We start from the raw sequence: 15,777 nt of genomic DNA on the forward strand, positions 1-15,777 counted from the left end.
GAAGGAGCTACAACTCTTATTGTACCATACCACAGACCAAAACTCTTGCTGAAACTATGGTTGATTTAGGCTGCATTTCTTACTCTGCTGAACCCTCTACTGTTTAGGGATTGTGTAACGTTGCAGGGGACCAGCTGCCTGCTGTCCTTTGTTATGTAATTTCAGACACAAAGCTTCTTGCCAAGCTTACAATCAAACTCCAGAGTTTAAAATAACATAGGAGCAAAATAATCCAGTTATATAAGGCAGACATTTAACACTATTTTTGTGTATGGGGACACGTCAGCCTATTGGTTTTAACTGCTAAGATAACTCACAAAGTTATGGGACAAGCAAATGTTAAAATTGTTTGCTGGAATGATCAAGACGACCTCACGTTTGTTAGCGGTGTCTGTTGTGAAGGGGAGAGGGTTTGGCGATATGAGCAGGCCCCACAGTTTGCACAAGAGCACTCCAAACACAGCCACTGCCAAGCCCTTGTGCTGCGTATGGTCCAGGAAGTTCACCGGACTGTGAATAAAGCAGCAGGTATTTAGAGCTCACTTGACATCCTCCTCACATTTGGATAAAACAGTTACTGATCAAGTGAGAAGTGATGAAACTTAAAAGGAACATTTTTAAGTTTTCACTAGAAAACTTTAAAAAAATGCCAGCTCAGTTAGAGAAGATAGAGAAAGAGAATTTTCTAATTCATGTAGCATGAAAATAAGGCTTTGATTTTTAAAGTTTTAATCTAAAGTTTCAAACGGATCACTTGAATGTTCTCACCTGAATCCAGTTCAGGTTTTTGCCATAGTTTTAGTCACTGACCAATGAACAGCAGAAATGGGGGATAATTGAATGTCATCTTGACTTGAGATTTAATTAATAAATAAAGTGACAAACAAACTAAACCATGTTTCCAATTGATTTAAGGTCTTACCCAAAGCTAATAAACACAATTAGCACCTGCTACATTTAAAACTCGCCCCAAATGCCAAATTATCCCTACAATAGATTCTGCTATAGCTTCTGCACATAAAGCTTCATGTCACTGTTAAATAGATGGAAGCCAGTAGACAGGTAGACTGAAAAGCTGGGTGAGAGTAATAGTAGGGTACAGGACGCGTCTGTAAAAACTGGATTTTCAATTTCACCTGTGAAACTGTAAGATAAAGTAAAGTGAGGCTCACCTGAGTAAACCTGGGAGTCCTTTCTGTCTGTCGCCGACCTTCATGCGCCTTGCCAACACTGCCAGAATCAGCATGACAACAAGCTAAAAGGAGAATAGACCTCAGTTAGCCCACCATAGCTCACTACAGCCCACTATGCAGCTCATGCTTCACTCTGCATCAGGCAAAAAAAAAAAAGGGAAAAATGATGGGGTGTCTGTGATACAAAAGGCCAAACACCAGCGTCTGACTAATGCTCCCCAAGAATGTTGCTTGAATGAAGTTCAATGACCTGTCATGACCTGAGACACATTTAGAAAGCAGAAATGGGGGGAAAAAAGCTAGACTATAAGTCTGGACCGACTACAAAGACCATCCATAATCAGTTAATGAAGGAGCTTCATCATGAAAACACAAATGTACTTATCATTAAACCTAAAATGGCAAATCTGTGTTCAGTGATTATACAAATGTTTTGTAATGTAGTGCTTAACAACTTCTAAATTTGAAAAATTATATCTCAGTTTAGTCAGAATGTGGGCTACAAATAGCTTTCTTTTTATTATTCCTGTAAGTGCAGCGTTTAATAAGCAGCAAAACATTAGGCAAAAACAATTTTCTAATATGGATCTAATATGATCTAATATGATCACATAACAGGATTATTTGTTCCTGGGATCATTGCCAAAGGGCTCGCAAAACTTCCTTCAAACCAACATTTTTGTACATTTTTAAAACTTGAATGCAATTAGAAACGACAGAAACGCAAACCTTGATGTCTCAGTGTGACACATCAGTACACGCCTGACAACAGGATGTAATATACAGGACAGTTTAATGTGGTGTCATATTAATCCAAGAAGACTGCAGACTTACAGATATCACAGTGATGCATATATGATAGAGCCTGTCGTCAGCAGTAGGGTCACAGGGAGGGATTACTCTAAAACAAATGGAGCAAAACATTCACGTGAGTAAAATATAACTGAAGGCTTTTGAATCACTGCGCTGACCTTCAGTATAGCTCATTAACCTTTTCACACTTTCCCTATCAGCGCCATTTGTGGTTGGAAACTCTGCAGCTGAAATCCCGCAGCACAGATTTGCATGTTAAACGGATTGGTATCGGCGTGACAGGGAAACAACAAATGCCTATGTTCATGTTCCTGTGCTCTAGAAGAGCAGGAATGCCTGGTCATGGGGTTGTAATTACAATTCAGAGAAGGCCTCACACATCAACCACTTACTTTATCATCTGTGAGCATAAAGATGGCAGCTTCCAGAATAGATGTTTCAATATTTCCTACCTTTCTAAACAATCTGTGAATTCCTAACTTGCTATTTTACAACAATGTGAAAAAAATTTATTATAGCCAGCTCTCAGTGGTGCAGCCGTTTATGCTTCATAAACTGACAGGGAGCTATATTAGAGGCCCAAGACTAGCTACAACTCAATACAGTATTATTTTTTTATAACAGCAAAATGGCTTTTTAGCTAAACATGGCAGCTTCTTCCACCATACTTCATTTGTGTTGTTCATCTGGAGGCATCATTTCTTTTATTAACTACCCCATACCAATGAAAACATAATGGATTTTAACAACATAGAAAAGCAATTTGGACAAAAGGAGCTAAGAGGAAAAAGCTTCACTGTGGGATACGTCATGGATCTTTAAGCGGTATCATATAAAGTGCAACTTGGTAACATTTTGGGTGTGAAATATACGTACAGACAAATGTTTAAAAAGTCTAACGTTTTTCCAATAAGTTCCACAGGCATTTCCAGGACAACCTACAACCTCAAAAGATGAAAAGGATACAGCCTCGACATGATAAATAATAAGAACTGAAAGAAGACCACACACTGACGCTGGCGCTGGCACTGCAGAAGTGTGCCAAGTGTCACCTAATATCTCAATGAGAGGAGAATCTCACAGAGACATTGTTCACCCTCAGAGAAAGTTTTAAGAACTACTAATAAACATCAAACAAAGTGCAGACTAATTTTAAGCAAAGATTTAAAAGCATTAAAGTAAAATAGCATTAACTTGAAAGAATTCAACTTAAATGTTAAGACTTTACTTACTCTGGTTCAATTTTGGATGGCAGTGGATCCAATTCTGGGTAGTCATAGTCCATTGCGACTTCTCTTTATCAAAAGAGTCCCACGTCTTACAAAAGATCTGGAGTTCTTTTAACCACAAAGTGGCACACAGCTGTGATCACCTTGTCTCCAAGGCAAAAGTGTCTTCCAAATCCCACGCTGGACTCAGTTGCTGCTGCAAGTGTCCTTGTTTCCCTGTGTTTGGTCTACTTGCACTCAGACTCAGCTACCCTCCTTCACTGCATTCAGGTGACCTGGTCCCACTGTGTAGCTGAGAGTAATGTGACAGGTCCTGGCTGCAGCGCGTTGTCTCTACCTTCCAAAGGCCCTATTTCAGCTCAGGGTTACCACCGCACCAAGAGCCTGGGGAAGAGAGCGAGAGGGGGGCAGGGTGTGAAAGAAGGGAAAAATGTGGAGATCTGGGTAGCCAATCTGTAAGGCCACCTGTGGCTTACAGGGATTACATCTACTTTTGGAGTTGTGTTATTGGACCTGTGGCCGGTGGCTGCAGTGGTCAGGTGTGCAGAGTTATAAAACTCCAGCTGGGACTATGTGGGTAGCTGGGAGCTATGAGGCTTTTCTATCGGAGCAATCAGAGTTCCACGTTGATAACATGGAAATTCAGGTGTTGTTCCTTTCAGTCATGGTTCAGGTGCATTTGCTAAAGGTTACCCAAACTAAATCCAGGAAACCCACCATTGCAACATGGAACAAGAAAAGCAGAATGGAAGGGTTTCAATACAGTCACTAAGGTGTATCCTCACATCACCTCGCATAACTCTGCACCTTCAGCATGATAAGGATCAAGGAGGGGTTGATTTACCTCAGTACTTTGTCTTCTGCACATAATTTAAGATAGCATGTCCTAGTACATATTTATGTGACGACAAGTTTCTTAACCAGATATGTGCATCTTTAGCCTCCATGCTGATATCAAGTTATTTTAAAATATTTGAAAGTTATGTCCAAACAATGCTGCAAGTCGTCCTGATAAGGATCACAAAACATAATGAGAAAGGAGGAAATGTGTATATGTGATGGTGAATGAGTTACTGTCAATGTGCCCAGAGGAAAGAAATTTCATCTGAGCTTTTTTATTTTTTTAACATACCAATGGTGTCTTTGACAGATGAATGATATACAAAAAAGGGTTTCTTGTATGGATGTACAATGGACAGTAAACTTCAGATTATAAATACTAATTGCCTTTCACATATCTTTAAATTCAGTTACCACTGCACATAGTTAAATTATCACATTATTAATATTGTTTTTTAAATTATTTGATAGAGGTTCGAGAAAAATTAATTTCTTTCTGACTGACTTTCATTTCTCCTTCTTCCCCTTATTCCTAAAGAACTGAATACCTGATTTGTTGGGCAAACAGAAACCATCACTGATTTTTAATAATTTATTATCCAATAGCTGTAAGTTATTTGTCGAGCAGGGATGTCGGACAATTTGCTGTTTCAGTCTTTTCATATGTGATGAGTTCCTTCTTTTCTTTTTGGTTTTCCATTATAAACTGAAACTCTTGGATGGGTCAAGTGATACAAAAATAAGTAGAAGTTATTGCATTGGTTGCTTTTGCACATTTCCTTCAAGTTTGGACCATGTGGCTGATCGGTCTTTTAAAAAATGAGAACAAATAAATCAAGAATGAATATAGTCTATGGTTGAAGGCCTAAAATAATAATATTTATTGTTTTATACCTGTGTTTTTGTCTGTTTCACATGACCTAGTTCAACCCATGGAAGCAGGGTGCCATGACTCCCTAATCAAGACAATTCTTCTGTAAACATTAAATCCAGGTACAAAGCAGGTTTACTCAAAATATCAAAATGTGGCTATACTATGACAGGTGACCACAACAACACAGGTTCAGGTGGTGTTGCTGTACTTCAGTAGAAGCAGTATAATCAACAATAATCACAGCAGTCTCTCTTATTTGTCATTACTTTCAATAAGGAATGTAGAATATCAACAGAAGCTTAATCTCTCTGAAGTTAGGCTCATCCTTGCTCCCATCTAATTAACCTTATTAACTAGATGTTGGCTACATGGCTACCTTAAGTATGACAAAAGCATAGGAATGTGTGACAGAGGTCAGAGGTCAGCGTTATAACTCCTGTTAATTTCCTTTTGTGCAACAAGTTGAATAAAAAAAAACAAAAAAACAGAAACACTTGAAATTGTATATCTATGTTGCCCCACATACACAAAAGATCCTACTGTATGTATTCTGTGCAGCATGTCTGCAGAAATCTCTTCCAGCATTCAGCTGCAGCTGGCTGAGACTAAGTCAGTTCTGCAACATTGCTTCCATGTCTCATTATTCCAAGATTAAAGGCACACAACCTTAAAACTCAACAAAATTTTCCCCCCTAACACCCTTAAGAAAACATGGTTTCTCAAGCTTAGTAAGCCACCAAATCAAATGTGCTCCCAAAGAAAAACTAGCCCGACAAATAAAGGGGTCAGTGAACAAAGAATGCTTTGAACAGTTACATCACAGAGAGGCAGTTTGATTGAGGCAGACAGTTCACTTGTATCAGGTTTAGGAAGTCAGCTCTAAAGCCTTTTGGAAGAAACTATGTTAAGCATGAGTGTTTAAAATAAACACAATTGAAATACTGATTAACTAATCCCTTCTTAACAATGTAAACACCGACATCATAAAGACAGACAAGGCAGGCATTCACAAACTAGTTAGATCTGGGAAAGCAGACATTGAAAAGATGTTAGCACAATCACTCACTGCACCAAAATTTTATATACATATATATTTTTGTGGTGACGCCACCTTTATTGCATCTTAAATTACCTGCTACATGTGGAGAAGGTGATTTTCATAACTCTTTATAATCAAACACTCCACACACCTTTTATGTTTTTCATTTTTCGCAGTTCAAACCAAAATGTAGTTGCAAATCAGATCCCCACAGATGAACATGACTGTCGTGTTTTATGTGAAAGACAGCTGCAGGGATCGGGTTAGATTCGGTTTCCTGCAAACATCACTGAGAAATTTCATGCCTTTGAAGTGGAGTTTGATCTTGCAAACAAAGGCACTTTCAGCTTGAGAGCGACAGCAGGTAACTCAACCACCTGTGCCACTGTCCCGCATGTGCAATGGACTAATCTAACCTTGCTTGTGTTTTGTGCAGTTAAACCTGCACCTTCTAGGGTGATTAGAAGAGCAATAACGTGAGTGTATTTTACACCATCTGCAGTGGCAACTTAATTTCATTATCTTTAAATAGCTAGCTACTTAAAGAACCACATGTGGGTGTGCTGCAGCACCAGATAAGCATGGAAAATCATCAATTGCTTAAAATCTACCCATTTCCAATATTGCCAAGAGCACGAAATCAGGCACATTTAAACAAGGTTGGTTTTGTGCATCACCTTGACCTATAGGCAGCTTCAGTAAAACACCACTCTGGACTAGCTCACAAAGTTCACCGAAACTATGGAGCCTGTAATTAGTACCTTACCTTTTGCTGACCTGGTGCTGTCTTTAGAGAAGGGACTGAGGCTTCATACACCCCTTGGAGAAGTTCACTAATTACAGAAACATAACTCTCAAGTGCAACTAGTTTTTTTCTGAACAGCTCTTGCAGTGTAAAGTGGGGACTTTGTACTCTCTATCTTGTTGTGATGAAAGCATCATAAAAGTGCTGCTCCATGCAAAGAGAGAAAAAAACTGTTGTGAAATATAAAGAAATGATTAATGTGGCCAAGTTCAAGTTTTAGTGTGTAGGTATAGATGCATATTTCCATTACTACAGTTACAGGCAATTGGTGCTAAAACGTTTGTCACATGGGCGTGCCTATAGATATATATTGAGATATTTAAAGTGATACATTATTAGTTAACTGCCATTATTTAGCCTTATTGGTGCTTTTAGCCTACTTACTGACCTTTGTTGACATCCTGCTGGGGATTTTTGCACTGTTGACATATCAGGTCAAAGAGGGAATTGTTCCTGTCATAGATGTGTCAGACTGGGGAAACATCTGTCACAATGCACGGGAGGTCCATTCCCATCCACTGTGTCATCCCATGACTGTGAATTTCACCTGATTTATTTAGTTTTTGCCCAAGCTGTGCAACCTGGGAAGAGACGTCCTTCAGATTCAAGACGAGTCAGCCGACAGTGTACGATTCAATTTTTTTTATTGATGTTTTTTCTCTACTAATTAAGGCTCTGTTTGTTTTTCACCCAGGTAAAAGCATCATAGATGGGGATGAACTCCTGGGCAAAATTATCAACTTAGTTCTTTCCCTGGAGACAGAGTGATCTACTAAGAGCAGCTGGTGTATAGTGAGTTTATTAAGTTAGGTGCTTTGTGAAGGTCATTATTAACTCCTTTTCATGGAGGAGAGTTCATTGTTATTCCTGGAGAAGAGGAGTTATGCCTACACTAACCTCGGGATTTTGATAACACTCACAACATACCTCACTTGCTATTTTTTCACACCAGGGAGCAGTAAAATTCATGTCTGCAGTCTCTTAGGGTAAAACAAATGCTATTCTTCCCTCGTCTAGTTTTGTGATACTGGAGTAGAAATCTCAAGTGCAACTTTAAGAGCCCAGAGTTGCTCTTCTACATACACGTCACAGATGACCTTCCTCTGGCCTTTCCATACAAGTGAATACATCCTCCTAATACCGTTGAGCAAGCTCTTGAGGAAGCACAGTAATCACATCATGAGGATGAGCTTGGTATCATAATTATTAACTTGCTGACTTCAGGTTTCTTCTGAAAAAAACCTGTAGCTGAAGTAATGAGTAAGCAGTCATCCTGTTCTCATTCAAAAACAGTAAATAATAAGAAGTCAATCTGAATTCGGCTGGTATGTTTTACTCCATTGAAGTAAGTGCTGTGCGCTGGAGGTTGTTTGAGGCCTTCCAAAACAGTTTAGTTTCAATTTGAAATAGCTCAGTTGAAAGTAACTCAATACAACTTAATCTTCCTTAAAAATATCTGGGGGGGGGGGGGTTTCTCTTCTTTATTACAGTGATGTGCAAAAGTCTTGAGCCACCCTACATTTCTTCATATTTTGCTTCCAAGGAGCTGGAGTTTTTCACAATTTAAGTTTCAAAGTAAAAGTTGTCCAGGCTTTCTAAGGCCTCTTTTCTTTGTACATCAACAGCTTTTTCACTCATTTTTAGTCCAGTATTTGTACCTGATCATTTTCAGAGTAATTTGTTTTTCTTTGTTTGTTAAGACACTTAACACTGACTGTTCAAGTATAAAATGGCATATTGGTTCAAGGGATGAACTGGTATTGTGTCTATACATAATAAACATTTGGCCACTTTGTTACTTGCAGCATGTCACAAGAACACAATGTTCTAATTTCTTTAGTTAATCTAATCTATGACAAATGCAGTAAATAAATTAAAAACACAGTTTGACAGGCATAAAATATGATTTTTGCACCAACAATGTGACCTCCCAGATAGCTATTAGTTGGCGTATCTCAGCATGCTATCCAGTGTGTTCTTAAAACATTTGAGGAAACTGGACAAGTGGAGGACAACTGGTGAAGAGGCAAGCCTAAAAAACTATCTAGAGCAAATAAATATGATATAAAAGTTGTGTTTGTAAAAAAAAAAAAAAGGTTAAAAAAAAAAACCAGCAAAGACCTGAGCCCTTCAGTTGATCCATGTACTAGTCCCTGAAAGATAGCTGCCAAGGAGCCAGTATGCCAAACTACACAAGAACTGGACTGAAAATCTTACTGCATGAAAAAAAATCCACATTTGAAATTTTCTGTTCATTTCATTGTCAGTATGTACAGAGGATGTCAGGAGAGACAACAATGAGTGTCAACAGCCATCTGTAAAACATGGTGGAGGCTTTGTCAAGATTTGGGGCCACATTTCAGTCAGTTTTGTTGAGATCTTGTCAAACTTGGAATTACAGATGCAGAAAAAGTACCATCAGACTATTCCTAAAGACTACTCAAAGAAATGGCAAGAAAGCTTGCCTTGCCGAGAGTTCAGGCTGTGTTGAAAAATAAAGGTGGTCATAACAAATATGGACGCTTGTTAGAATTGTACAAAATCAGTTTCACCAAATCACTGCACCTACTTCCTGTTGTCCTAGCAACATATGAAAAAATACATGTTGGCTCAGGGTTACTCCGCAATACTGTATGTGTGCCATAAATATGAAAATGTTATTGTTGGCAAAATCAATTCATATTGAGTAAACTGAGTAATATTGCCTCTGTGTTAAATCATGGCTAGTGAAACCTCGCGGGTACATGAGGCTAATTACTGGGGATATTTTTCTTCCGCTCAGTCTGCCTCACTGCCTCTGTCATAATCAATGAGCCTTGTAACAGTCAATTAGGACATAATTGGATTTGTGCATGTTCAAGGCGGGAAAAGAAATGTACATTTGAGGAGACATGAAAGAACTGCTTATCTCTGTTGACAGCTGCAATGTAGCTGAATTGGGTTGGCCAATTGTAAATTTCTGAAAAATTAAGTCGGCGTAAGCATATTTCAACACGTCCCCTCCCACTCTGTCCTCACATCCCTTTTATTTGGCTTGGTTCAAACAACTTGGATTTACATCAAAATACTTGAATTTAGCCACATAGGCTACATACAGATTCAGTTAGTCAGACTCATGTTCACACTGATGTATACACAATGAAGTTTAATATGATGATCAAAAGACTGAAGTCATTTACTCAGTTTAGAATTAGTAAAATGCATTATTTAGGGTGACTCTGATTTTTGAATTCTTCTCACATCTGTTTTCACCGATGCATACAAATGAAGATACACGTCTTTTTATCTTAAGTAATTCCTCAAATATTGTATATTTAATGTTTGAGAGGATTTATAGTTTGGAGGAGTCATTGTGAAATTCATATTCCACTCCTCAAGCTGTTAAGCTAGGCTGCCTAGCTTTTGTATGGCATTGGACAATAGTTAGCCTAGCTTGCTAACTTTAGAATAATTCCTAGGATGTATTATACTAACAACTGGACTTCAAAGCATCACCCATTCACCTAATGTACATAGCCACGCATGTATGTTGCCATACCAACTTCACCTTCTTTTTAGGATAAGAATTTTAATTATAAACCCCAATGGTAATTTTTTTGAGGATTCTGCTATAATGATAATACAGCATATTATATAATATTATATAATAATATAATAGAAAGTCCTTATTAATCTGGGAGTAATCTGGAAACCCACTGGTCATCACCTGAAGACTTGGCCTTTGGTTAAACAGGGAATATTTCCCATTTCTCAAATTGCCACCTTCTTATGGTGGAGGGGTTTGTGCATTCCCAAGAGCTATGTTGTTGGTGGCAACTTGTCCTTGGTAGGGTCTCTCATGCAGGGGTGGATCTAGAGAAATTTTCTTAGGGTAGCATGGAAATCTGGATTATTAACCCTTTAAGGCCCATTGAACCAAGTCCGCCAGAGTTATCTTTATATTTTTACATGCTGTAGTGCCATTTTTGGAGCATTTCAAGTTGCTATACATCAGTATAACCATTATAGCCCAAATTTTGATAATATGTATGCATTAAGTCTATAATAACTACATAAATTGCAAAAAAGAGCAATAAACTACAAAAAATTTAAAATTGTTTTTGATTTTTTACATATATTTCTAGGTAGAGAAATTTAAGAGGTTTGTCCCTCAAAACTGTAAATACAAAAAAGTTGCATAAAATAGTTTCTAACAACAGGAAATTTATTTTGAGTGCCTTCATAGTTTTATTTTTGAGATACACCAATTTTTATCTACTGGTGGAAAAACAAAAATAAATATTATAATGCAAATTTGCAAAAAAAACAGCATGTGCATCAAAATAAACTATTTTCAGCAGTGCAATTTGAGTTCTAAGCATCCCAGAAACTATTCAGAAAAGCATCAAGTCAAACATGACTTTTAAAAACACCAGTACAGGCTTATAAGGCCCCCTAAGGTTAAAAAAAACTACATTTTCTGCGAAAATGATGTCACTTTCGGTTTCGGCCAGGTGATGGTGGACAGGCGTAGTTCGCACTGACGTCTATTTCAACGTAGGAAGTGTTATGAACAGCTGATCGGATCGGCGAAGCGTGTTTCTGGAATATTATGTTTTTGTTGCTGCAAGTGCTTTTTATGCAGTTTTTGCAAAACTATATGTGGAAGGAAACTGTGACCTAGGACAAGCTGATGGCATAAGATGTAAGTACAACTCCTCCGGTTTCATATGCAAAAAAAATTATTGCGCTAGCTCACGTGGTTGCAGTGCTACCAGGATTTAAAAATAGTTACGCAAAATGGAGCGTGCTCGATCTGACCGGTTTTAAAGGGTTAATGCTAACTTACTTTAATAAAGAACATTTTCATATGCAAAACTAGGGTGGCACTACAGGATGGCAAGAGATTATTTTAGGGTGGCACATGCCACCCCATGCCACCACAGTAGAGCCGCCCCTGCTATAATGGAAAATTGGTTCCTGTGTGAGGGGTCAGACGTATAGCGATTCAGATACCCCTATGCAGAATAATAAATTAAGGATCCAGTGCACCCTTCCTTGGTTACTGAGCTCATACCCTGCAGCCAGGCCCGGGTAGAAGCCGAGCCTTAGCCCACAGTTATTTTATTATTATGAGCTAAAGAGACTCGGGGACTAAGAGCAATTGAGGTGAGCATTGGTGGTTAAAAAAGGCTGAAACAAAGAAAACAAATTGTCACATTGTCAGAAAATTCTGCTTTGATAATGCTATAATTATGACCAAACAAAGCAAAACAACAATCAAGAATATCCATGTTGCATTAATAATTTAATAAAATATAGTTGTACTTTGAGTTAAGCTTTGACAGTGGCGATCAGTGAGATTCGGTTTTCTTTTTTAGTTTTTCGAAAAAGATCCACAACACTTTTTAGCCACGTAATAGATTTTAATAGTCCCGTTTTACTGTAGATGAGCTTATTGCCAGGTAATGTACCTTCAACCATCATTAGGAAAGAAAAAAAAAGGCAACTTTAATCATAGAGGTTTTTTTCTGTTATGATATATCGCTGTGATTATGGTAGTCTGGAAGGTGAAAGATTTATTTCCACTTTTATGAGCGCTGCGAATGTGACGCTTTAGCTAAGCAGCCCGTGACAAGTACAAATCTTCTTGATTGTTATTAAAGTGGTCATGATCACTTTGCCACAGATGCCGGTTTGCAGCGCTCGGTCTGTCACGCTCCTGCTGCGATTGCCTGACAAGCACCGTGAATTTATGGGAGGGACGCAGGGTCGTGTCTGAGCGACCGCGTAATAATCTTCTTTATATAACCATTTGGAGAACACCTTGGCAAACGCTCAAGAATTTGATTTCAGTTTTACAATCTGTTTATCTTAAATGACAGCTTACAGTAGATGTTTAAATACCATTATGAGATCACAGTTGTGCATGTATCCACTTAAATTGACTTACCAGTATATTAAGTACACCATTACTATGTGTGTATGTACTGTATGGCTGGGATTGTGTGTGTGTGTGTGTGTGTGTGTGGGTGTGTGTGTGAGTGAGAGAGAGAGAGAGAGAGGGGGGGTGGGGGTGGGGGTTGATGTCTGTTTTAGTTGGGGTGTTATGCATGTCAGTGTGATAGATGATGTCCTTGCCCTGGCCTCTGTTTTGTCATTCTGTGTGTGTGTGTGGGTTGTTGTTGGGTGGTCTCTGTAAGCATTAATTTACAGGCTTTGCTGATGTGCTTCTGTGGGTCCTGTGAGCAGTGGATTATTGGCGTCTTATTGTATTTCAGATGTTGCAATCTTAACTTATGACCATTAAAACTGCTGGGTGGAAGAGTTCAGTCTTATCATATTTTCATAACCTTTTTTCCTGGAATCAGACGCTCTTTTTTTAAATTTTCATTTTATTTCGGCGAAAGGTCAATCAAGCTTTCTTGAGAAAACAGAATGTCCCATACAACAAAAACAAAACTGGCGACCGTGTCACAATTTTTAGCTACAGGAGACATACAACAAATATGGATTATCTACAAAGGCAGCACAGTCTCGAGCTGATAGAGTATTTGCATTTCTCACATCTCAGCGGTTTGTTAGTGAAATGAAAAATAGAAAAATCACCCCAGCCTGCCCAGCATAATTGCTATCAAAATGAGACGTTTGCCAAATTCACCCAAAAGAATTAATCGAGGCAGAGAAGGATCGAGTCTCTCCACACACAGTGTGGGTGAGTGTGTGCGTGTTTCAGTTTACAGATGTATACTCTGTTTTGATTTGTTGTTTAGATGAATTTTGTAGCGCATAAACTGGGCTGTTGGCTTGCCTCTGACTTAAATACAAATGGAAATGGGAACCATCTGGCCTTTTTCGTTTCTTTTAGAAACATTTGAACCAGCTGGATTTTTTAATTCACAGTATTTCATGTGTTTTCACAACTAAAATTGAGCTTGTGGATCTAATGTCTGGATGTGTTGCAATGCCTTTCAGCACAACATCATTTGTCCCACAGGGACTGCCTCTGACCACTTTTCATAAGAGAGGAAGCCTCCTGGCCTGAAAAGCGTTAGATTTTTCTGATGAATAATGTATTCATAGTCTGCAGACGCATCTCGGTGTGTTCAGAGAGGCTTGACTTTCACATGTCTCTGCTGGAATGAGGCTGAATCCAGAGCTTGTCTCGGCTATCGGCAGATGTGGGGAATATCCTCCCATGCACAAAGAGGACAAAGAATTTGATGCAATGTTTGGGTATTTCTCAGGTCATATATTGGCTTTTGCGCTTTAGAAGGTGACTGCATGAACACCGATCCATTTTGGCCACACAGGTTAACGTGCTGCTCGTTTCCATCACAAAAACCATCCTGAGAATGGATTTTGTGAATTTGCATTAATGGGACCAGTATACTGAAATTATAAAGGATGCACGGGATTACTAAAACATGCAAAGTATGATGCAACAAAATAGCATAATGGAATACGTTTTAGTTTCATGAGTTTTACTGGGTCACAGAAATGCTATAACAATTTTTAGGACATATTTTGCCTTTTTGTATATGATTCCTTTATTTGTTAATTCACTGATATTATACAGGAGATACATTCTAATTTAAAAAAAACGTGGATACAACTGTCAAGTCAAGCAGCAAAATAATTGTGAGATGTTAATATCTTATCTCCGCAGCATCATATGATTTATTTATTTTTTTCTTGCAGCATGAATGAAATTTAATCAGGGAGTCATCATCATTCCTTCAATAGCAATTATTATTGAGCCTGAGACTACTGGATTACAGCTTCAGAGAATCAATACTGAGGATCACGTTGCTTTCACTGGGTTATAAAAGTAATAACGTCTAGTTTCCTTTCACTGATGTAAGTTAGTTCTTATCAGTTTTGCTTTCCATCCAGCCTTCTGTCAGTGGAAAGATTCTGATGTGGAGTGATTGTTATTTGAGGAAAAATATATAAAGGTCAAAAAGAGAAAAGCAGGATGCTGCACTTAAATCGCTGCACTGCAGTTTGATTTAATAGCAGATAATATTTCAAACAGTACAATTGTGACCTCTGTGCTGTCAGCTGGCAGCTGTGGTTGTTTTTCAAGGCTTAGGAGAGGTCAGGGTGATGATTTGTTAATGTTACTTTAGAACAAATGGTTAGACGACCGAGAATCTGGCTGTTGTCAGAAGCTGCCGGTAAATCCACTTCAGACTGCAGCGCCATCACACAGCATGTGTCCCCTGCAAAGATCAGACAGGCCGGACTCCTTTTGAGAAAGATTCCTCTCCACATGTCACAGAAGGAGGAATCCTAACATTCATAAATAAGGGTTTGGTAAACACAGTCTGACACAAGAAAAGAGCTTGTGTAATTCATTATTCACAATGCTGTTTGATGTGAATGCTTGAGCACTGCTGCAGTTCTTTGAGATCTGAAAACCATCTGTGACTAAATGGATGAGGCGGGAAAAGGTGGCGCTTCTTAAAGACAGTTTATTGTTAAAGCAGCAGTTTTGCAACATTCTGCTACAGTGTTCGTATGCTAAATGTGCTGTTCAGTATTTGCTATATTTGAAGAAAGAAGAATTCTGCCATCTTTTTTCAGCAGTGTGTGGGGTGGGGTTTTTGTTCTTGGTGGGGTTGTGGTATTATGTTACTCCATTTGTGATTCTGATTTCCCTGATGTATTATCACCATTGGTTTTGCTATTCACCTCCTCTCATGGTGACATCATGGTATTGATTCCCTGCATGACTGTCACGGGGAACTGAATCATGTTTCCCGGAGAGTTTTGGCTATAGGCCATTAAGGAAACCCCAGTGGGTCCCATACGAGCAGGGTAGAATACATCACACCTCTTCTGGTTTGTCACCATTTTCAATACTAGCTTCTAAAATCCCTCTTCGAACAGGTTTTATAAACCACTTTTAATAACATCACAGTCCTTACCTTCCTCAGTGGGATGCTTGAAGTGTGATTGGACGATAGTAAGACCCCTTCTTGAGCTCGCGGAGTCACGCA

General features: G+C 38.7%; 1 protein-coding gene across 5 annotated transcripts in view; it reads right to left on the reverse strand.

Annotated features, from left to right (window-relative positions):
* The window catches only part of stra6 (signaling receptor and transporter of retinol STRA6), a 66,831-nt gene that overhangs the window by 8,148 nt on the left and 42,906 nt on the right, over positions 1-15,777 (reverse strand). For 4 of the 5 annotated variants that reach the window (XM_085282228.1, XM_085282226.1, XM_085282229.1 and 1 more), the window contains 4 exons: positions 3,239-3,619; positions 2,028-2,094; positions 1,173-1,255; positions 377-510 (listed from right to left, as the gene is read on the reverse strand). In XM_085282228.1, the coding sequence (XP_085138354.1) occupies positions 377-510; positions 1,173-1,255; positions 2,028-2,094; positions 3,239-3,291 (337 nt within the window). In that variant the 5' untranslated portion in view covers positions 3,292-3,619. Of the gene's footprint in view, positions 1-376; positions 511-1,172; positions 1,256-2,027; positions 2,095-3,238; positions 3,620-6,754; positions 6,907-15,777 lie in introns of those variants that run through there. The other variant, XM_085282230.1, reaches the window with a different exon arrangement.

The sequence above is a fragment of the Mchenga conophoros genome, linkage group LG7, assembly GCF_057382185.1.
Source record: "Mchenga conophoros isolate Kocher_MC1m ecotype Shallow Benthic linkage group LG7, M_conophoros_male_GT1.1, whole genome shotgun sequence".
In the NCBI taxonomy this organism is placed as follows: Eukaryota; Metazoa; Chordata; class Actinopteri; order Cichliformes; family Cichlidae; genus Mchenga; species Mchenga conophoros.